The sequence below is a fragment of the Seriola lalandi genome, unplaced genomic scaffold, assembly GCF_002814215.2.
Source record: "Seriola lalandi dorsalis isolate HSWRI2012SDOR001 ecotype SW California unplaced genomic scaffold, Sedor1 jcf7180002054599, whole genome shotgun sequence".
NCBI lineage: Eukaryota > Metazoa > Chordata > Actinopteri > Carangiformes > Carangidae > Seriola > Seriola lalandi.
Window position 1 is genome coordinate 521,716 of NW_019525152.1, and position 22,685 is coordinate 544,400.

A 22,685-nucleotide genomic window follows, 5' to 3' on the forward strand; every position below is an offset into this window, starting at 1 on the left:
AACTGTCATTGTTACTTTATGGTTCAAATACTGCTTGGTCCCGAGTGCAGATTCAGACACAGAAACAACCAGTAGTGTAGTAATAACAAATCTTTATTGGGTATTGTTCAGTGAATAAGGGAGAGAGTTCTGGGGGACGGTTGGGGGGGAAGGATCCAGGTTGTTGCAGGAGGAGCGTGGAGGTGGATGGCTGGTGTGGAGCAGGTGAGTTGTCTGAATGGGAGCAGCAGGTGAGTGAAGTGGCTGGAAATGGCAGCACAGCAGTCAGTTCCAGCAGGAGCAGGCAGCAGCAATGGAACAGGCATGAACTGAGGTATAGAGAGACTGTGGTGAAGAATTATCCAAGACAACAAGAAGTGATCAATCAGAATTCACACTATACTAAAGCATAAAAAGTCATAAAAACGTCATTGTATAGTATGGCATAAAAAGTCAAAAGAACTATATAGTATAGTGAGGCATAAAAACAACATAGTATAGTATGGCATAAAAGGTAAAAAAATCATCATATTATATTAAGGCATAAAAGGTCATAAAAACATCATAGTATGGCAAAGCATGAGACAAAATAATGTAATAAGGCATACAAATGCCAAAAAACGTCAAAATATAGTGAGGCATAAAATATCAAAAAATGTCATAGTATAGTATGGCATAAAATGTCAAAAAATCATCATATTATATTAAGGCGTAAAAGGTAATACAAACATCATAGTATGGCAAGGCATAACACAAAATAATATAGTAAGGCATAAAAAGTCATAAAAACGTCATTGTAAAATAAGGTATAAAAACGACATAGTATAGTAGGGAATAAAAAGTCCTAAAAATGTCATAGTATAGTATGGCATAAAACGTCAAAAAAACATCATATTATATTAAGGCATAAAAGGCCAAATAAAAGTCATAGTATGGTAAGGCATGTGACGAAATAATTTAATAAGGCATAGATATGCTAAAAAACATCAAACTATACTATGGCATAAAAATGCCAAAAAATGTAATAGTATAGTATGGCATAAAATGTCAAAAAAACATCTTGGTATATTAATGCGTAAAAGGTAATAAAAACATCATAGTATGGCAAGTCATAAGACAAAATAATATAGTAAGCCATAAAAACGCCAAAAAAAGTCACAATATAGTATGGTATAAAAATATGAAAAAACGTCATAGTATAGTATGGCATAAAACGTCAAAAAATCATCATATTATATTAAGGCATAAAAGTTCATAAAAACGTCATAGTATGGTAAGGCATCAGACGACATAGTATAGTATGGCATAAAAATATCATAAAACGACATAGTTTAGTATGGCATAAAAATATCATAAAACGACATAGTTTAGTAAGGCATAAAAAGTCATAGAAACATACTATTTATTAAATATTAATTATTATCATCATTATCATTTATTGCAATTATAATTTGTCATTATTAGCATTATAATTGTTATCAATAATCATTATCATTGTTATTTTTATTATTATTGTCATTATTATTATATACAATCACAAACAAAATTTCACTTTATATGCACTTTGTCACCAATAATGAAAAAAAAATGCTAATGCTAGCTAGCATCCCCACTTGTTAGTTTGCAATCTTATGAAATTGTTAAATTCATTAATGACGGAACAATGCCAGCAAGCCAGCTGCTAATGCTAGCAAACTAGCCGCCCCACTTGACATTTTGCAATCTTATAATCAAATCGTTAAATTCATTCATCAATGAACAATGCCAGCAAGCCAGCTGCTAATGCTGGATCTAATGAAAATGTGGGGGCAGCTCTATATACTGTACGTGCACATGTACCGCCATTATCATCATTTATTTATTGTATATCATTGTTAGCATTATAATTGTAATCAATGTCATTATTGTAGAAAAGAAGCTAATCCTCATGATCAGTGCTAATGCAAATGCTAGCTAGCCCACCATTATTTATTTGCAATCTATTGGTTGCTGCTAATGCTAATACTAGCAAGCTAGCCCCCCTCGTCACTTCAGTGTCACAGACTGTGGGACCGCAGTGTTTTGACCACAGTTTTACAGTTTTCTGCTCTGTATCGCGACACAAATACTGACAAATCCATGTCTTCTTTTACACTGGCTTTGTTCAACCTCAACACTGATCATTTGTTGAGTTTTGATTCAGACTTTCAACAAATACAAATGTCTCAAGCGCAATTGTTTCACATACGCAAACTTGAATTTCTCAAGCAGATCTATCTTACAGGTTCACTAAGGTTGATTTACAACTACAAACATTGGAATAATTTGTGAACATCACTTTACAAGCTCAAAATCATTTTGACCCTAATTTGAGCCTATATACACGTACGTATAGCTTCAGCTAACATAATTTAGTTTTTAAAAACATCTGCTGCTAACTGATATACATACTTCAGATATCCAGAGTGCTGTTTCTTTTGTCTTTTTCTCTATATTCTACAATATGATATTGATATGATTTCTCTCTATTATAAGTCTGGATCTTTCGGGACACCTACAACCTCTTGCAGCGATGATGGAGGCCCTGCACCACCTCCACCTGCAGTGTCCACACGTGAAGATCTTCTCTTCCCAAACATAGACATAGTTTCTTATATGATAATATAGTATTTTTTAATGTAACACTTGTGGCAATAACATTGTTCAGTCTTATCAGCTAAGCTCTTCCTGGTTCCCTTATTACACTCTCTGCCCCATGTCAGACATACAATCACATGACTTTTGGACTCCACTGTAGCTGTAACAAATTGTCAATATTTTTAAAACATTAGAGTTCATATTTCATAGTCCTCAGCCATTATAGTTAATATCAATATCATTGGCTTTGTTTTCCAGACGTCCATTTTTATATACTGTCTCTGGTTCAGGCACAACCCAGGAGCATGTGGCCAGAGCCCGGGTCGTCGACCGGCTGGTCCCTCTCTGTACCACCGCCAGTCACGCCTCCACTCCGGCTCCGTCCTCCTCCGTGCTCCGCCCCTCTCCCAACCCAGTCCCCTCCTCCTCCTCCTCCTCCTCCTCCTCCTCTCCAGCCATCGACGAAACTTCAAAGCTCAGTCCACACTTTACAACCGTCGGATTTATGTTTTTATACCGAGTGATGCTGTGAGGGAAAGCAGCGCACGTGTCTGCGGGTGAAACTCTAAACCTCTGCGGGAAGATGAGCTTCAGTTCGTAGCCGACGGTAGGAAACTATCCCCCTCTTTTTCTTTTCTTTTTCCCCTTGTCTCATCTCCGAGGGACATGCACATGAAAACAATCACGGCCTGAGTCGCAGGGGGAAGTGGTTTAGCTGCATGTAGGCGAACACCAACGGGATTTGTTGTAAAAAATTAGCGCATTTAACGAGGGCGTGTGTTTGTATTTTGTCAAGTTTGTCGCAAACTTTTGTAAAAAAAAAAAAACCGCAGAGAAGAGTTCATTGCAGTGACGTCACGTCGGGAGCAGAGATCGTTTGGAGAAACAGAATCTCACTCTGTCTGATGATGATGATGATGATGGAATATAAAAAACACTTGTTGTCACGTGTTTTATGGGACACTGACAAATCAAAATGTTTATTCGAGACATTTTTTATTATTAATTTCAAATTAAAATGTAACTTTGTTAGTAAGATGAAACCTGTTGCCTTTACATGAAACCTTAAACAGTTAGATGAATGAGTTTTAGGGCATTTAAAAAAGTAGCAACAGTTAAACTTCACACATGTTAAAGCCAAATAATGTTAGATAGAGATGTTGAGCCGGTATATATCGCCTGATATTAGTTTAAAGCATTACTTTCAATGATAAATGTTACACATGTACAGTAGTGTATAAATGTCTGTGTGCCTTTTGTGTCACAGGTTCGAAACTAGAGCTTCTCTGTTCTCCTGTTTGTTGAAGTGGTGAGTTGATCTCTTCCTGGTCGTGACTGTTTGCGGTTAACGTGATGTAATTGGGAACAACGTGGTTTGTTTGGTGATACAAACAATAGATGAGAAATGTTGCCCCTCATTCTACCCACTTATTATGATGTATGATGTGGTTTGATATCATAAAAATTCATATTTATCGTTTAATTTATTCCTGCATAATGCTGAAGTTTGACGGACTACAGACAATAATACATTTAAATAATCACCAACTCTGATTTCAATGTGCAGCCAGTGTAAGAAACTTCATCACTTTGTTAAACTCTTTCTGTTAAACTTATATATTGTCTTTTCATGTTTTTTTTTTGTTGTTTTTTTTTTGCAGTGCCTGTGAATTCAGTCATGGCTCGCGGCTGCATCTGCTGCGTGAAATACATGCTCTTTCTCTTCAACCTGCTCTTCTGGGTAATTATTCCACACACACACACACACACACACACACACACACACACACACACACACACACAAAGAGTCAGGAAATTTAGATGTTACCGTGAATCAGTCATGACATCACTAGACAAATTAAAGGCCTTTTCGTTATCGTTGAATCGGCAGGAAGTGTCTGAATTTCCTGTGTGTGTTTTCAGCTGGGTGGGTGCGGGTTGCTCGGTGTCGGCGTGTGGCTGTCGGTTTCTCAGGGCAGCTTCGCCACCCTGTCGCCCTCCTTCCCGTCGCTCTCCGCCGCCAACCTCATCATCACACTCGGCACCGTTGTCATGGTGACGGGCTTCCTGGGCTGCCTGGGTGCCATCAAGGAGAACAAGTGCCTGCTGCTGAGCGTGAGCGCACTACAGTACCCATAGTGCATCAGTGTGGCGTTGTTTAGAAGTAGTTGGATTGTCTTCACACTTCAGCCTTATAGAAACTTAGTAAAGATCTCTCAACAAACCCCAAGTAAAATTTTCTTTGCGTTTAAAAGCTAATACGTATTTCTAAGTTGGATCTTATATTTACTATCTTATTAAACTGTCATGAAAGCAACAGTAGTGTATCTCGCCTCTCATCATCCATTCTCCTGTGGGGGTTTCTTTTCCCAGTTCTTCATCGTTCTGTTGATCATCCTCTTGGCCGAACTTATCCTCCTCATCCTGTTTTTCGTCTACACCGACAAGGTAAGACCGTGTAAAGGAACATTCATGTTTATCGACGATCCCCGAGCCGCCGCGGCTGAGTGTTGCGACATGTTACATAATCCACCTGTCCGCCTCTGTTTCCGGCCAGGTGAGCGAAAACGCCAGACGGGACTTGAAGGAAGGGTTGGTGCTGTACTACACGGATAACAACGCGGGCCTGAAGGATGCGTGGAACACCATACAGGGAGAGGTATAATCCACGTCACTTAGTAACTGCAAATGAAGTTTGTGGTGCAGTTTATTTTTTTTAAATAATTGACTGTTTCCGTTTCTCCCGCTTGTTTGCCAGTGGAGATGTTGTGGAGTGATGAACCACAACGACTGGTACACCGCCCTGCAGGATCACGTTGTCCCCGACCGCTGCTGCCAGCAGATTTACCCGGGCTGCGGCCGCAACGCCTCCAACGCCTTCTGGACACGGGTCAGTCGTGAACTTCATACGTCTGGTGATGTTCTGTGTTTTTCTTACTGCCGACAAAATCCCATGAGAAGAGCAAACCAACGATGAATTGATCCAAAACTCTGCTGCCAGATATAATCACATGAGCACCTAATATGTATTCATCCACCGCTTTCACATTGTTTGAAACTTTAAGAAGAAAACACAATATAATTTCACACTCGGCTCCAATAATTTATTACCGCTGATTCTTATCAAGCGGAGAAAAGCTGACAGTTGTTGTGCAGTTATATTGTGTTTTTTCCTGTTGGAATTTGTTCTGTAACCAGTCTGTCTTTACCTGGTTTAACTTTTGCTAATATGTACTCTGATACTAGAGACAAGATTTCATGTAAAGGCCGTCACAGATCATCACTTTTAAATTAGTTTTAGTGTATTTTCTGATTCTAAGTCCGTCTTAAAACAGCACTCACATGCACGTATATGTGCATTGCTGTAAATGTTCCCCATGCTTCAGTAGTTGGAGCCTTTCCCCCTGTTGAGCTGTTGAGTGAAGAGATAGAGATTTTTTACAGTAAGAAAACTGAATTTGGAAGTTGTGATTACCTCAGACCGCTGAAACCTTGTTTTACCTTCAGATGAACTTTGGATTGTACTTGAAAGAGATCTTTTAATGTCGAGTACGAACAAGAGGAACGATTTCAGCAAGTAAAAAATTGTTTCTGTGGTCACAGGCACCTAACAACTATTTTGACTTGAGAAATCATGCAAAGCTCTGTCCCGATCATTTCTACATTGCGTATGTTGTACACAATGTTATGTACTGTTGCTGTGTGTGTTTTCAGGGTTGCTATGAGAAGGTGGAGGAGTGGCTGGATGACAACAAACACCTTCTGGGAACCATCGCTATGTGTGTGTTGGTCATACAGGTAAGCAGCCGGGAAAACGGGGCTAAACTCCGAAACAGAAAACGCAGATCAGCGAAGTAATGATGTGTTTTTCTTTTCCCCAGCTCCTGGGTATGGCTTTCTCCATGACGCTTTACCAACAGATCCACCGGGCAGGGAAGAAGTATGAAGCCTGATGGTCGTTTCAAACTGTTTAATATCGGGTACATAAAATATATCACCTCTGTCATGCCTGTTACTCTTACCTATTGTTTATAGTCACAATAAGTCAGTTATCGTGTGTGTGCCACTACAGCCTTTTTATAATGTTTTCATCAGTTATTGTTGTGAATAGCATTGGAACTAGTTTTTCTTATGGTTTAATTGTTTGGTTTTTTTAATCACACTATAATGAGTGTTTTCATGTGAAATGTCGGACTGAAGATTTGGTCAAAACGACCGAGAAGAAACACGAAGAGAAAACGTTTTGGTTTTTAAGTGACGCCTGTGGAATTATATCTAAAGATCCATTTAGATGAAACAAGCATTGTGTACTAACATGATCAATAAAAGCAGAGTGCACTCTTCACAGGCGTGATGATGTTTTTCCTCTCAGCTGATAGAAACAATAATCACTCGACTCATCAACCTCATTACTTTTGTTTTCTTGTGCGTCTGTTTTCACCGCGACGGTCAAACGTCCTTTGATTACACAGATAAAAACAGGGCGGCCATCGGGTCACTGAAAGGTTCAACAGAGGTCACATCAATAAACTCTTTGATCACGTAAGGTGCAAAATATTTGTACCTGCTCTTTCTGGGGTGATAATGAAATTCTTCTCTTTGCTGAGATAAGTTTGACTTAATGGATTTTACAGACACAGAAGAAGAAGGTATGTTTCGCTCTGAGTGACGTGATTTCAGTCAACAAGTAACGTGACTTTTATCTAAAAGAACATTGGTTTCACAGTTCAGATAATAACATTGATTCACTGGGGCCTGAACACTGACATCTCAGTAACTACGGTAACGCTTTCTGATACAGCCTGTTAACTTGTTTAAATCAAACACACTGGTTTCTACTGGCAACAGAGAAATAAATTATACTTAATTACTGGATACCTGCAGGGGACAAAGATACAGAGCTGATGTTTGGGGAGAATTAATAACACAATACAGCTTTTTGTTTGTATTGTTATTAAGGAGGAATAATACCGTGTAATTAAAATAATTAAAATAAAAATGACTAGCTTGGCTACTCTCCCCTTTTTTTACCCTTTAATTACACAGTAAGAAAAATATCGTCAACACAATTACCCAGTACTGCACCCTTTAGTTTTTACAACAAATACTGAGCCTGTGATTACACATTCATTGATTGTACCTTCACTAATCTGAATCAGTCTTAACTGGTTATAAGTCCATGGTCTTGTCATTGTCGTAGACGACGTTGCCCTTGATGACGACGTAGCGGATGAGCTCCTGGTGTCCTCCCAGCTGGTAGATCAGGTGTTCCCACCTGCAGTTGAACATACAGGAGATGATCAGTTTTACACACACATACAGTATTTCATATAAACTCATGAAGCATGCGGTTATCAAACTACGAATAAACACAAGTGAGTCAGAGTCGTTCATAAGAGTAAAAATCAATTCAATGACTTTAGCTCAGGTTCAGTGTTCGATCGAGATGCTCTCACTTCTTCTCTCCTGATTTTCTGTATTAGATCACATTCACCTGGATTGATCTGAACAGAGGAGTCAGCTGTTCTCAGTGACGCCCTCTATTGGACGTTTTGTGAAGTGCATCCAAAGCCGCTTGAATTCCATCATGAGCAGCAGCTTTGCAGTGACTTGTTTCAGGGGAAACGGGGCTTTTTGCAGCAGCTGCATATGAACTGTGGTGTTTAAACAAGATGTTTAAACTGTTCTCTGTGGAAACTGATCCACAGATCCGCGCTCTGCCTTTAGTTTAATGACGACTTTGTTGGTAAAAAGTGGAAGCTGTGCATAGTGAGGGAAGACAGGCCTTCAAAGACCCTATTTCTGTCATCATGAACACAAAACTGAATAATGTAAAGTCTGGCGCAGGTCAGTCGCCTTTCTCTTACCCAACATCTCGTTTGTTTGCTGTAGTTACTTAAACAACTTGAGTAATTGTACTTTTCACAACTTAACATTCACTGATCATTAGAATTTATCTCTACATCTCCTTGATGTCAACACACAAAATGTTACAGACCCATAAACACACGGGACTGTCCTGATTTACCGTGTGGTGTTGAGGATCAGCAGGTCTCCGTGTTTGTTGACCTCCAGGGAGCCGTGTGTGTGGGAGCGCCCGAGGGCGTAGGCGGCGTTGATGGTGGCCGCGGCCAAAGCCTCGGGCATGGACATCCTCATATTAACACAGGCCAGGTGCATGACTATTGGCTGAGGAAGGACACGGGAGAGGGGGAGGGGTTAACAGAGAGACAGAGAAGACACAGACGTGCTTTCACCTCTCCGCACTCACCATGGAGCAGCAGTAGGCGTTGGGGTTGAAGTCGCTGCCGAGGGCAACGATCACTCCCGCCTCCAGCATGTCTCTGGCCCGAGGCTGGGGCAGCCTGAACACACACACACACACACACACACACACACACACACAGGGATTATTAGACATCTCACAGCCATGACACAGGTGTGTGGGAGTATCTGTGTGTCAGTTTACCGGAGGATGTAGGCTGTAGTTGGCAGAAGGACCGCGGCGGTTTTTGCTTTTGCCATGGCAGCGATCCCCTCGTCTGTGACCTCCTCCAGGTGACTGATGGCCAAGGCTCCCAGCTCTGCTCCCAACTGACACACACACACACACACACACACACACACACACACACACACACACACACACACACACTCAGGATCATTTATCAAAGAAAAATACCAAATATTCTCTGGTTTCAGCATCTTACATGTGAGGATTTAATGATTTTTTCTGTTTTATATCTTTGTAAATTTAATATATTTGGATTTTAGACGAGTGTTTGGACAAAATAAACCATTAAAGACACTTTCCGGGGCTCATTTTCCAAATAACAAATAAATAAATTTTTAAAAAATAATTGCAGATTAATCAATAATGAAAATAATCATTAGTTAGAGCCGTACTTCTGCATTTACTAACATTACTGATGAAAACAATCGTTTAACAGCCTCAAAAAACATTCAGATTTCACTGTTGTCTACTTGAAGACATTCAGAACTTGTGAGGAGCATTTTCACCTTTTTCTTTTTAAGATTTTGTGGCACAAACAATTATGTGATTTTTTTTTTTAATTGATTAAATAATGGATGAAACTAATAAACTAATCCTACATTGTGGGTCAATCCGCATTTCTTAGCTTTAGTGAGTGGGTGGCACCTGAGCAGAGTTCATGGGATGAAGCTCATCTCCGTGGAAGTTGATGTTGAGGCCCATGTCTCTGCCGGCCTGCAGGATGGAGCGAGTAGAGCCGAGGTCAAACACCCCCTGCTCGCAGAACACGTCGATGTTGTCCACGCTGAGAGTCCCAGCAGACATCCGCTGCTTCAGCCGTGGCAGCTGAACCTGCAGGATGTCCTGCGTGGCTTCTGCAACCGTCTTCCCTCTGCACACAAAGACACACAGACACAGTCACGGTTACACTGCAGGGTGTGGTGTGAGACGAGGTCATAGGTCATACTTGGGCACTGCGTGGGCTCCACAGTAGGTCAAGGAGATGTTGATGGGCAGGGCGCGTCTGGCCGCCTCGATCACATCCAGCATCTTGAGCTCAGTCTGCAGCTCCAGGCCGTAGCCGCTCTTACACTCCACCAGCGTGGTACCAGCTCGCTGCATCCGGACCAGCCTGCCGCTCAGGGAGGACAGAAGGTCCGAGGCTGCGGCAGCTCGAGTGTGCTCCACCGTGAAGTGGATCCCTCCGCCGGCCCGGTGCACGTCCATGTAGGTGGCTCCCGCCAGCTGCAGGTATCAACAAACACGAATTTCACCAAAAGTTTAGATGCAGTTGAGGAAGTGAGGGGAAAATAGTGAAAATACTTTGTGTTTAATAATTCACCTTCATTGCAAATTCATGCACCCTGTCACCAGCCCAGACTGGATGGGTGTGGGCGTCAACCAAACCTGAAACAAGAAGATTGTTGAAATCACTGATTTAGATTTTATGCTATTGAATAAAAAGCAGTGGAAGTGCTCAGATCCTCTACTGAAGAACTACTGCAACCACCAAGTTGTGTAGTTTATTCCAGGGGTTCTCAACCTATGGGACAGGCCCCAAAGGGCCACAAGATAAATCTGAGGGGTCATGAGATGATTGACAGGAGACAAAAAAAAAGAAAACCTGCAAGTCCTGCTACACAAATTTGAATATTTTTTAATGTAATTAGGTGTCACTTTTATTTTATTTTACAGTTATCCAAATGAAACTATCTGAGAATTTAAGGGGAGAAATGTCTGTTTGGTTGAACTGTAGTTATAAGGGGAAAACGTTGCATTATATTTATATAAGTGTATCCAGTATTTTGTATGTTAAATATTCATCTGTAAAGTAACTAGCAGCTGAAGCAGACAAGTGTAATAAGGTGTAGAAAGTAAAGGAGCAGAAGCATAAACAGGAAACACTAAAGGAAACTGTCCTGAGTAACAGTCCAGAAATGCTGCTTCTATGTTGACATAGAAAATAATTTGCCTCTGCTGAAAACATCAACACAAATCACAGCTGAAACTCACCGGGCAGGACGCACATTCCTGTGGCATCAATCACTTTATCAAACGTTGCTCCTGCGTACTGAGCTCTGATGGTTTCAGCAGGACCCACGGCTTTAATCAGCCCATCGCTGGATGGAGACACACGAGTCGCTTTAATGTAAACGTTCACTCTAAAGCACGACATGGAACTGAAGGCTGAACAAAGCTGAGCTCCTAAACCTGCCGCCACACAGAGGGTGACTCTTATAACAACATGGCATTTCCTCTGGAACCATCATCAGGCCAAACTTTGCTTCTTTTGTTTTTCTGCTCCACTAGTGGAAAGGAAATACAAATGATGATTTAAGAAAGTTAATTTTCCATTAAATGTTTTGACAAAACTCTGAAAAACTTCGACTGAAAAGCCTTGAAGAGAAGACAAGATGGATTCTTTAAATTAGTATTTATCCAGACTTTTTCTGCACTAAATAGTAGATGTTTTCATCTGTGAAAGATTAAACTGTAAAAGATGCTTCCGTTGGGTTTGTATTGTTGGACTTTATCAGTTGTTTGCTAATGTATTCACAGATCTCTAGTCCCGTCTTATATGAATTTATGGCATCTGGTTCTATATGTGTTTATACACACAATGAAAATGTTCATTCATTCATTCAGTGGTAAAAAAGAATAATTAAAGTAACGTTACAGAAATAAAAATTTGCACCGACACCTCGTCAAAATAAAAACCTGAAATAGAAAGTGGTAATTGACTGAATAATAACACAAAGATTCTATACATTTGTAAGAAAATAGAAGAAATAAAGTGGTATAAATAAAACAGGTTTCTGGTTGTAATGAGTCACTGAGCCTCTGGGAGCCACCAGAGAGCCTTGATTTAAAAGTCCTGGACGCTGCAGAGTAAAAGACTTTCAACCAGAGCTCTCGGCTGATCCAAGAGCAGCTACATTAATGAGAATTAAAGTCATTTGTAACAATATTAACTCAATATTTAACTCACTGTCAAAACATGCTAAACAAACATCTATGCTATCCTTTTGTCTTTTTAATCACACAGTATGAGGATCAGACGCCTGTTCTTGGGGCTCTATGCAAATGTAATAATGAATTCTTTCTCTTCAATCTAATTCGACTTACACTGGTTTAGGAAACTTACCTCCCTATCACTACGCTCCCATTTTCAACCACACAAAGATTCTGCAGCCCATGCTTGCTCAGGTATTTCTCTCCATTGCTGCAGATCAGAACCACCTGTTTGGCATTTTTCACCAGTAATCTGTGATTGCTGGACATTTTGATTCATCCAAAGCAGCGGAGACACTTACTTCAGAGTGACTGGCTTTAAACTAGTTTGAGAAGAGGCAAATATTTGTTCAGGAGAGTTTAAAGTGCACAGAGAGGGGTGGTGCTTCTGTCACAGACAACCATGTAACTAGGGAATATATCTCTGCACTGTTCGGTTTAATTATTAGAGACAAGTTCAGACATCACATGATTTAAAAAAAATGCAAAAACAGGTTTAAGAAAGGGTACAATAATCACTTTATTGTGTCTGTATCACAATGTCACAACATAAAATTGGCCTCACATACAGTAAAAAAAAAAAAAAAAAAGAATCATTTTCAAAAATGCTTGAAAAAATAACCAAAAAAACCCTCAAACATTCATTTGTTTCACATGGTGAAAACACAAACACACGTTAACTCAGCTACAAGGTACAGTCACACTCAGACACCGACATCACTCCCTCATTTCTCCGTCCTCCTCTTCTTCTTCTACACCTCTGATGTACAAAACGTTATTGCACCTGTGGGGATGAAACACACCTGTCAACACGCGGTACAGTCACAACTGGCTGCAGGGGGGAAAAGACTGTCGATCATGTAGCGCTCTGTTGCTTCCACCACTGATTTCTTTGAAAAATGAGACATTAATTATTAACACAGCTTAGTTACGGTAGTTGAGGATCTTAAAGCCTGAGGTCATGAAAAGAACCTCCTCTGTAAACAATCTGCTCCTGCATTCGAGCAGACAGACTTCATCGTGCTGCTGCACATCTAGGCTTGTTGGTTGTGTGAATCTTTCTTGGCAAGGTTTCTTAAAGATACTCGCAATCTTACCTTCGATAACATTTTAATGAACAGTAACAATTACTTCATAAAAGAACCTCTACTTTCCTGGTTGCGTAATAAAGATGAATAGATATTAAAACATACCTGATAAGCACTTCACCAAGATGACCCGCCAATGCTCCATCCACATACTCTTCTGTGTTTGCCAGCTGTCAGGGAAACATGTAAATATAGAGGTCACAGGGCAACGGTAAAAGGTGTATTTTCAAGGTAATACCTTTGTTTAAAATCGTTTCTGAAAATTTATTTTTATGGAAAGGGTCTTTTATTTTGTCAGCATGAGTGTATTTATGTGTGTAGTAGTATATGCATGTAATACATATGTAACAAGTATGTTTGCTGGTAAGATTTGATAAAAATTCACAAATGAATTTATGATTTTGTACATGTATTTTTTTTTCTTTGTGAAGCACTTTATAATTTGTGTGTGTAAATTATTTGTTTTAAGTGCAATTTAAATAAACTTCCCAAATAAACAAAATAAACATCCCACATAGACGGTCACATGTTTCCACTGAAGGAAATGGTACTGTTCGGGATGATATAATCCCAGAACATTACATATTCTCTCACAAAGAGGGAAGCGGTACGCAACAGAATCCACAATTTAATGTCGAAGACTCCTAATTTAAGTCTCAACAAAAACAAATAAATTATATGCACCATTCCTCTTGCAATATTTTGTATGCGATTTATCTCTGGTGGATACATACAGGTAGACAATTTTATAATAATATAATTAAGTGTAAACATGCCATAACCAAAGGAAAATAATGTGTGAAGCTGTTTACCAAAGTTTACCAAAAATAAATCACACATGAACTTTATGATGATACATACATGAATGCATGATGGCAGAGATCAAGGCTGATAAATAACCTTTTTATTGTATGTAACCTAGTTAATAGTGGCCGCGTACCTGCATATTCATGTATCCATCCACAGACACCAGGTAGCCTTTATACTCCATACCCCACTTCAGCTTCACCATCACTGGCTTTCCTGTCAGGCCGTTCAGGAAAGGCTTTGGGTTGAGAGGTAAACTCTAGAGAGGAAAAAAGACACACTTTACTACAATACCCTTTGACTGCATTAGATAAGTATACGTATATATCCTGTGATCCCATTCACTAACATCATACCTCATGTATAACATCACATTGTTCTCTAAATAGCAGAACAATGCCAAATAAATGTGGCTATCACAAACATATGCCAAATGAAAACCAGTATGTAGTGACGTCCTATGATATGTAATAACAGTAAATTAGGCACAAAATGCCTTTTTTTTAGACACCAGATAGTACAGAATACAGCTTGCCAAAGCCTGAATGCTTTGTGAAAAATTGTACAATTAAGACCAAATTCTGCAGAAGATAAAACGTACTCTTTGCCGATAAGTACATGCTCCTTAAATTAGAAGATTGTAAGAACGGAGTTTGGTTTGACTTTCCCTCCGGGCCCAACTCGGACAAAAGGCACCATAATATCGCTTTAAACGAATGAGTGTAATAAACAAACAGTATTATTATATGTTTAACTAAATAAAAGTGACACATGAGGCTGGTTGTTTGCATGAATTTGAGAGTTTCATTCATTCAGTCGAAGTTATGAATGAGAAGCTAACGTAGCTAACGCAAACTAGCTAACAAGCTGCTATCGCTGCGCGGTGATAACAAAAACAACCCCACTACGTATCGAATGAGCTCATACTAAACATAAATAAGACATACTCACCATTGTTTTGTTTAATTTAAAGACGTATCGTGCGTTCTTAATCTGATGTTTGACTTCTTTTCGTCACAAAAACGTTAGCGCCTCTCAAACCAGAACACGCTTTGCCGCCGCGCAGGAAGTGGAACACTTTGACCCCTGACGAGTCTCGGTGTTTTTACACACTGCCACCTACCGGCCACTGCGGCCACTGCGGCCACTGCAGCCACTGCGGCCACTGCGGCCAGTCATTTAAAGTTCCCCTTATTGTCTACTGTGTCAAATGATTAACACAGAAAACGTACAGAAACATAATATTAATCCATCATACATACACTGTGAAGCTGCAACCAACAGTTATTTTGGTTATCAATAGTCAGAAATGGTGAAAAATACCCTCATTATCTCCTGAGACCCAATTCAACATGTTTAAAATGTTTTTTGTTTTGTTTTGTTTTTGTTTTTGGGTTTTGTTCGGATTTTGTTTTTGTTTTTTGTTTTTTGTTTAACCAGCAGATCAAAATATGTGGAGTTAGCTATCACAGAAAACAAACAAATTAACAAATACAAATCAACAAATACCACCATTTGAGAAGCTTGTACCAGTAAATCTTTAAAAATGACAGATATTCTTGATATGATCAGCTGCAGATAAAAGTTAAAAAAAAAACCATCTATGTAAAAGTACAGCTGAAACAATTTGCTGTTTGAAATGACGTTATATTACTGTATGATATTCATTATTACTGTAATCAAATCATATGAAGTCTATTCAGAACTATACTTAATGTACAATATCTGCTCTATAGAGTTTTTTATTTTACATGAACTCTGCCAAAAAATGATTCAGTGATTGAAAAGTTTGACCTGTTTATGAGCAAAAAGTGAAATGACTGTCATATCTGGGTCGTGCTGGCTCTCTGTCTGGGCAGCTATTTCTCTCCAGGCGCAAACAGTCTGCAGATTTAACTCATTTTTCTGCGTTGAAGCATTCATCTGTTACAAGTTCAAACCTGATACTCTGAATAAAACCAACATCTGACTTCCTACAGTAAAGGGCTGGGTTCTGTCAGTGAATTCCTCTGAAATTGCACTGGCGCTTTCTTTGCATGGTTGAAATATTTGTGTCCTTACATCATTTAGCCTATTTATCTTCCCTCTCCTTTTGAGTTGCCCTCCGTGTAATTAACCAATCCGTTAGTCAGTCACCGTGTCACTTATGGCATGATGATAATGTGGGTGTAGGTGTCTGTCAAGGGGCAGGGGCAGGGCCAGGAGGTGCATCCAGGGGTGGAAGCGACACAAAGAGACAAAACTACAGCAAAGAGACGTAAAACAATCACAAAGACACAAAAAGAGATTGTATGGGGGTCTTGCTCCTGGGGCTTTGTGGAGTTACAAATAGCTGCTATTTATTGATAACATTTGAAATTAGAGTGCTTAAAGTTGTTTGTTTGGCATCTAATTATAACACTGAATAAGTAAAGTAACTGTTATTAATGAAACAGCCTAGAAACAAGGCTTTAAATTTGTGTCTCCTCCAAATGTGTCTAAGCCCACCCCTCCTGGTTCAGAGGGCAGATACTCAGCCTGTGCAGCTCTGCGTGAGTCCAAATTATTATCTCCTACAATTTGTGAAACTTTCTGCTGCAGCCCTTTTACTCCTCGGTATCATCATCAGGAGGAAGACGGCTTTGTCGAAGGGGGCCGGTCAGATCTTTCCAGTCTGATGCCAAAGAGCCCTTTGAAGTCTGCAGAGGAGTGGAGCTGTGGAGTGGATGAACTCATAAACCTCATCAAAAGTTCAGTGTTTGACAGAAAACTTTCAGTCTGAGACGTAAGAGTTTTTAGCCACATGGCTCTAGGGAAGGAAACGTCAGTTCAACACTTTGTTCCAGACTGAAATGTCTGGCATTGGATGGACTGTCATGGAATTTGGCAGCAAATGTCAGCCGCTAACACGCTGCACTGAGATGATGAACGTGGCAAACGTTAGACCTGCTTGAAGGAATTAGTTTGACATTTCAGGAAACTTGCTAAATTCACTTTCTTGCCAAGAGTAAGATAAAAAAAAAGTTTGATACCACTTTAATGTCTGGACGCTATGTGAAGTTACAGTCATCTTAGCTTAGCTTAGCATAAAGATGTAAAACAGCCACAAAGAGACAAAAACAACAACAAAGACATGAACAACGACCACAGAGTCTCATGCCTGTACGCTGAATGAAGCAACAGCCAACGGGCAGTTAGCTCAGCTTAGCTTAGCTTAGCATAAAGACTGGAAACAGGAGGTTTAAAGGAGTTTTAACAATCCCTGAGAAAGAGCAGTTTTCTTGGGGCCGGTGAGTGAATCAGGACGGACAGAACAAAGTGAACAGGTGAGATAGTTTCATTTGGCTCACTGCTTATTGGACACGGGTCAGATGCACAGAAAGCAGGTCATGGTCCGATTACACAGCAGACAGAGAAGCCAAAGCCATGCTGTGTTCAGTGGAGCTTGACCCAAATGGGCCCGAGCGGAAAGAACAGTTTTCCAGCAACAATTTCCTCCCAGAAATGCTTCTTTTTTCTTTTCTTTTCTTTTCTTTTCTTTTTTTTTTGGTACCATTACCGGTCACAGGGGGGCAACCTGCAGCCTGCACACTCCTGTCTCATACGCAGGCTGGGACACTAACTGCAGTTTGTCATTACCAGGATCTAAGGTGCGGGAGTTTAAAGCTCACAATAAAGCTCCTGAGTTCATTTTTCATATGCGAATGCCTTCATCTCGTCCCTCTCCTCTTCTTCATGGGCTGTTGAGCAGCCATTGTTGGGAACAGACGGTCATGTGGAAAGCAGGACTGGAATCGAAATGCTTGCAATTTACTGGCTCGCATATTTCACTGGTTTTGTATGGACACCAACAATGTTGTCAACAAAGGGCCGCGGCCGGGTTCAGCCGAGCAACCAATCGGTGTAATTCGAAGTGCGTCAGCAGCTCATCCGGCATCACTTTGTGTGTGTGTGTGTGTGTGTGTGTGTGTGTGCAATTTCTCCATCCAAAGCCAATTAGTCAGAAATGTGGATATGAGCGCTCATTTACGCCCCACATCAGCTTTTCATCAGACTCCACGTGGTCTGAACGGGGGGTCCCAAACTTTCTCATGTCCTGGACCCTTCGTATTCATATGAACAAGTGAAGGTACTTTACTTATTTCCACTTTATACTTCCCCATGTAGTTACTTTTCAGGGCCTTCCTGTTAGTTCTGTTAAAGATTGATCATTCTCATTGATGACCTCAGCAAATCTTTGTACAACTACCTGAGCAGGTGTGTAACTGGCCACATACAGTAGCACCTGTGTGGGTCTGCGGGGCCTTTAAGCTAATAATGAATCATATTTCACAACACATCAGACAAGCAACTTCTTGAGCAACTTTAATGATCTTGATACATTTTTTTTTATTCCTTTTATACATTTTTATGTTTTTTAAAACTGTTTTTTAAATATAGTTTTATTGCCCCTTATGTCTGCTGCTGTGTTTTTGGTTTTACCTTTCTTCTGTAAAGCACTTTGAGCTGCAATTATGTAAATTTATTTACTATTATTATTACTATTATTACTATGTGCTTCTGTGTTATTATGTGTAGTAACTGTGTCTTGTTGACCTAATTTATTTCTGTTAAGCACATTGAATGATGTCTGTGTATGATAATGTGCAGTACAAATACATTTGGATTACTGTGTTTATTATGTTTTTGTGTTGTTCTGCCACAGGACTGCAGATGTAAAATGGTAGAAGATGATTAAAAAAATTTAATAAATAAATAAAAGTTTATCATATGTTTTGTGGGTAAATTCAAACTATACCTGTGTTCCTCTCATTAACCCTCCGTATCTGTTCCCTGAGCTCCTCACAGAGGCCCCCTGGAGGTCCGGGACCCTCATGTTGGGGAGCCCCCCCCCCCCTCCTGGTGTTTAGGATCAGGTTGTGTGTGAGCTCCATCCACTGCAGCTCTGCACAAACTGGAATGTTCCTTTAAGTCATAGAAGAAGAAGAAGAAGAAGAAGAAGAAGAAGAAGAAGAAGAAAAAAAAGAAAAGCCCCGCGGAGGAGAGGCGGAGCTGCTGCGCGGCGCTGTCACTAACAACCTCTCCGTCTCCCTGCGCTCCTTAGAAATAGATCTGCGGGGCAGAGCGGGCGGCCGGACTCACACTGTAGGGAAATGAAACACGCTGCAGGTCCCGGAGCAGAAGACGAGCTGGGCTTCTCCTTCTCCTTCTCCTTCTCCTCATCCTCCACTTCGGCTCTTTTGCTCTCGCAGCGGGACATCACACACCGTCCGGGATCATGTTGTTTCTTCCTCCGACTGAGTTATTATCGCCTTATAGGATCGCAGCTGAGTGAAAGAGAAAGTCCACACGGGATTTGAGTCTACGCACTTATCTTTTTTTTTTTTTTTTTTTTTAACTTTAACCATCGTGGATGAAATCTTTGCGTATTTAACTTCTGTGTAACTCCAGCGGATTGATTGTCTGTGCCAGTCTTCTCCCTCCTCTCTCGTACTTTGGATTATCCCCGCAGCAAGAGGAGATATGTGGGTTTTATTTGTGATCAGTCTGGCCCTGTTGTCAGATGCAGGTTAGTGTGTGTGTTTTGTTTTTTATTTCCCCACATCGAACATCCTCATTGTCAGAGTTATTGTTACTGATGCAACAATGTGCTGGTGCCGCTCAGGGACAAGTGCATCAATGCAGAACTCGCCTAGACTTTCAGTCAGTTTAACCTCTGACTTGTTGAGCTTCTGCTTTGGGTTTCTGACACATGAAGCCACATATATTCAAAGTTTACAGTTGATTTATGAATAATTAACTAAAATATCAGCCTCCAGTTTCCATATAAACCTCTTGGAAGAAGAGGACAATAGACAACATGTCTGAGACTCATTGTTGTTAACTTGGACTAATTTGGATGGAAGTTTTGTATTAAAAAAACATGAAAGTTGTGGTTCATATTTTTTGATTTATATCTACATCAGTGGTTTTTTAAATTAGGAATCTGTACATTGAAAAATAGTTAACGATAACATCATTTCACTCTCTTAGTTTCTAGTGTCCACTATTAACTGGCACAATGGGAGAATGAATATGAATGATTATTCTGTTTAAAAGGTTTCAGTCCTCCTCTCATGACCTCCTCACCTACAGACGTTATGTAATTCAGCATGAACTCCCGGTCCAACATCTGAGAGAAAAAGGGGGGGGGGGTCCTTTAAAATGAGTTCAGCCTCCGAGCTTTAACATGAGTCTATCTGTGAGGTCTTTGACGTGAAAAACAAAGAGCGCTCCAGGTTTGAGATAATAAATCCACTGAGGAAGATGACACTGTGGCCCCTCAGGGGTTTTTTTTGGGGGGGTGGGGTGGGGGGGGTTACAAAGTGTATGGAAGGTGTCTGAATGCTGCTCATCCTCCCTGAGCTGCCAAACTTTATGTGTGTCAGAGTCCACGCCGGCTGCAGTCTGCGGCAGGCAGGTGCACAAAGCCTCTATTATCCCTTTTTGCACAACATTTCCGATCGAGGTAAATCACTTGACTTTTGTCCACACACTCAACACTGAGTCACTCTCTCATTCTCAGCTCGCCCACTCACTGTCACACACACACACACACACACACACACACACTCTCTCTTTTACTATAACTCAGACTCAGGTGTGTCTGTTCACATAACGTCCAAACTTACTTAGAAAGTAAGATTTCTGGGGTCAGAGTGAGACATTTTTATTGGTTAATATGGTCAATTATTAGACAAAGATCACAAAGTTATCAGCTGAGAGACGAGACGTTGTCCTTAAAATGTTCCTCTATTGTGATTTAAGCCTTTAAAATATGTTTCTCTTCCTCCTTTAAATTTGAACTTAAAGGTCAACCCGTCTAAATTACAACAGAAAATGTTCTCACTCATCTCTCCTGGCGTCGAGGTGAACTGTCCGGAGCGCTCACACATAACTCAAACCTCTGTTCCTGCATGTTCAAATACAACTAGAAGTGAGTGATTTGGGGGGATTGACCTTTTAAGCGGAGGTCTACTGAGTGCCACACCTTGCCGAACCTACCTGACACCCTCGCTCTCACTCTCTTTTTCTTTCTTGTTTTCTCTGCAAAGCTGTTATGTCACCGCAGCCCATATTTGCCAAGTGCATGCGTGAAACTTCTCTTTCTTTTTTTTTTGTTTCCCCTCCCTCCATCCAGGTCTGACGATGGAGGTGTTTCGTGCAGGTGTGGCTCCTCGCTGTGAGAGCCGGGCCTGCAACCCCCGCATGGGTAACTTAGCCCTGGGTCGCCGGGTCCTGACGCAAACCGTCTGCGGCAACAACGGCACCGAGCTCTACTGCTCCTACTCCGACCCCAACGCCAACTTGGCCTGCAGTGCCGCCAAATGCGCCAAGTGCAACGCCGGCCTGCCGCTCCTGTCCCACCTGGCCGGGGCCATGTCCGACTCCTCCTTCCGTCACCCGAACACCTGGTGGCAGTCGGCTGAGGGGGCGGAGTCTGAGACGGTGCAGCTGGACCTGGAGGCCGAGTTCTACTTCACGCACCTCATCGTTGTGTTTCGCTCGCCGAGGCCTGCCGCCATGACCCTGGAGCGGTCGCAGGACTTTGGGCGAACGTGGAAGATGCTGCAGTACTACGCCGGCAACTGCAGCGACACCTTCGGGCTGGAGGAGGGAGGATCGGGCCGGGACGGGGCCACCTGCACATCCAAATACTCGGGGGCTTATCCCTGCAACCGGGGAGAGGTGAGGAGGAGGCTCTGTGGTTGCACTGCAGACTCTCTGATGTCTGACCTTTTATCATATTAAACGCCGTCATCGGAAGCTGTTTGAAGTCAGTCTGTACAATGTGCAACACTCTCTATTCTTAGACCCTTCAACAGGCATTCAATATATTTCCTTTCTCTATAATAGTAGCCTTTGTTGGTGGAGTCCACCTTTCCCACACAGGATTCACATTGCGAACATAACCACCAGGGATTCACAGAAAATGATTCATGCACGTACATGGACATTCTGCATCAGACAAAGGCTGGTACACGCCTCACGAAAAACAGCATTCAGTCACGGGTTTAGTGTGTCCGTGTCGGATGGCGCTGCTGATTGTCTTTCTCAGTCTTCTGTATTGAAACAACGTAATGCAACGAATCCCTCATTTGTTCGGCTGCGCTGTAAACGGAACCAGAAACTACGCCTCTGCTGTGTTTCTGACTGAGATGTGGTCGATGACACATTTAATCTTCAACTTAACTCTCAGACTTTATTTTCCAAGTATTTTTATACCTTTAGTACAGAAAGTAGTAGAGAGATGACAGGAAGCTCGTACCTGGTTGTACAAATCAGGGATGATTACCGCCGCTACCAGCAGTGACCACAAGTGTCACCGGATCAACCACGTCTGAAAAATCAGAGAAACCTCAGACGGAGGACGGAAGTAGGAGTAAATACAGTTTCAGTGCAAAGAATAGTAGAATCTGTAAAACCAGGTTTTTCTTTCCTTCCTGAAACACAGATTGCGACACACTTATTCCCCTGAAACTACGAAACAACGCCTCGGCCCACGCCGCTCCTCGTTCGGGCCTACTGCGCGTTCTTTGATGATCAGATTTGTATCAAGTCTTGTTTGAATTCCCACTTTGTCTTGCAGCCCAAACACAGCCGGAGCGCAGGTTAAAGGCAGGTGGAAAGGAGGGCGGAGACACACCTGCAGTGAGCCGCTGGAGGGGGAG

The 22,685-nt window shown here is 41.3% G+C and overlaps 4 protein-coding genes across 6 annotated transcripts in view; 2 read left to right on the forward strand and 2 right to left on the reverse strand.

Annotated features, from left to right (window-relative positions):
• Positions 1–75: 75 nt before the first annotated feature.
• On the reverse strand, positions 76–12,432 carry amdhd1 (amidohydrolase domain containing 1). 3 transcript variants are annotated; one of them, XM_087177411.1, is made up of 10 exons: positions 12,234–12,432; positions 11,102–11,208; positions 10,431–10,495; positions 10,056–10,333; positions 9,755–9,980; positions 9,065–9,189; positions 8,867–8,960; positions 8,624–8,784; positions 7,762–7,870; positions 76–308 (listed from the first exon to the last, which is right to left on the reverse strand). In XM_087177411.1, the coding sequence occupies exons 1-9, from the start codon at positions 12,368–12,370 to the stop codon at positions 7,765–7,767; spliced, it is 1,299 nt and encodes a 432-aa protein (XP_087033537.1). In that variant the 5' UTR covers positions 12,371–12,432; the 3' UTR covers positions 76–308; positions 7,762–7,764. The 3 variants fall into 3 exon arrangements, with proteins under 3 accessions (XP_087033537.1, XP_087033536.1, XP_023275163.1); XM_087177410.1 differs by having other exon boundaries at positions 7,736–7,870; XM_023419395.2 differs by lacking the exon at positions 76–308 and having other exon boundaries at positions 7,270–7,870.
• On the forward strand, positions 3,032–6,938 carry LOC111664699 (tetraspanin-9). Its single transcript, XM_023419396.2, has 9 exons — positions 3,032–3,202; positions 3,863–3,904; positions 4,257–4,336; positions 4,519–4,710; positions 4,969–5,043; positions 5,153–5,254; positions 5,354–5,485; positions 6,310–6,393; positions 6,477–6,938. The coding sequence occupies exons 3-9, from the start codon at positions 4,274–4,276 to the stop codon at positions 6,546–6,548; spliced, it is 720 nt and encodes a 239-aa protein (XP_023275164.1). The 5' UTR covers positions 3,032–3,202; positions 3,863–3,904; positions 4,257–4,273; the 3' UTR covers positions 6,549–6,938.
• Positions 12,433–12,595: 163 nt separating the features above from the next.
• snrpf (small nuclear ribonucleoprotein polypeptide F) lies at positions 12,596–15,094 on the reverse strand. The gene is made up of 4 exons (XM_023419380.2): positions 14,947–15,094; positions 14,129–14,254; positions 13,294–13,358; positions 12,596–12,884 (listed from the first exon to the last, which is right to left on the reverse strand). Exons 1-4 carry the CDS (start codon positions 14,947–14,949, stop codon positions 12,818–12,820), a joined length of 261 nt encoding a protein of 86 aa, XP_023275148.1. The 5' UTR covers positions 14,950–15,094; the 3' UTR covers positions 12,596–12,817.
• Positions 15,095–19,026: 3,932 nt separating this feature from the next.
• The window catches only part of ntn4 (netrin 4), a 24,081-nt gene continuing 20,422 nt past the window's right edge, over positions 19,027–22,685 (forward strand). Inside the window, exons 1-2 of the mRNA XM_023419375.2 lie at positions 19,027–19,543; positions 21,155–21,702. Of these exons, the coding sequence (XP_023275143.1) occupies positions 19,498–19,543; positions 21,155–21,702 (594 nt within the window). The 5' untranslated portion in view covers positions 19,027–19,497. The remainder of the gene's footprint in view (positions 19,544–21,154; positions 21,703–22,685) is intronic.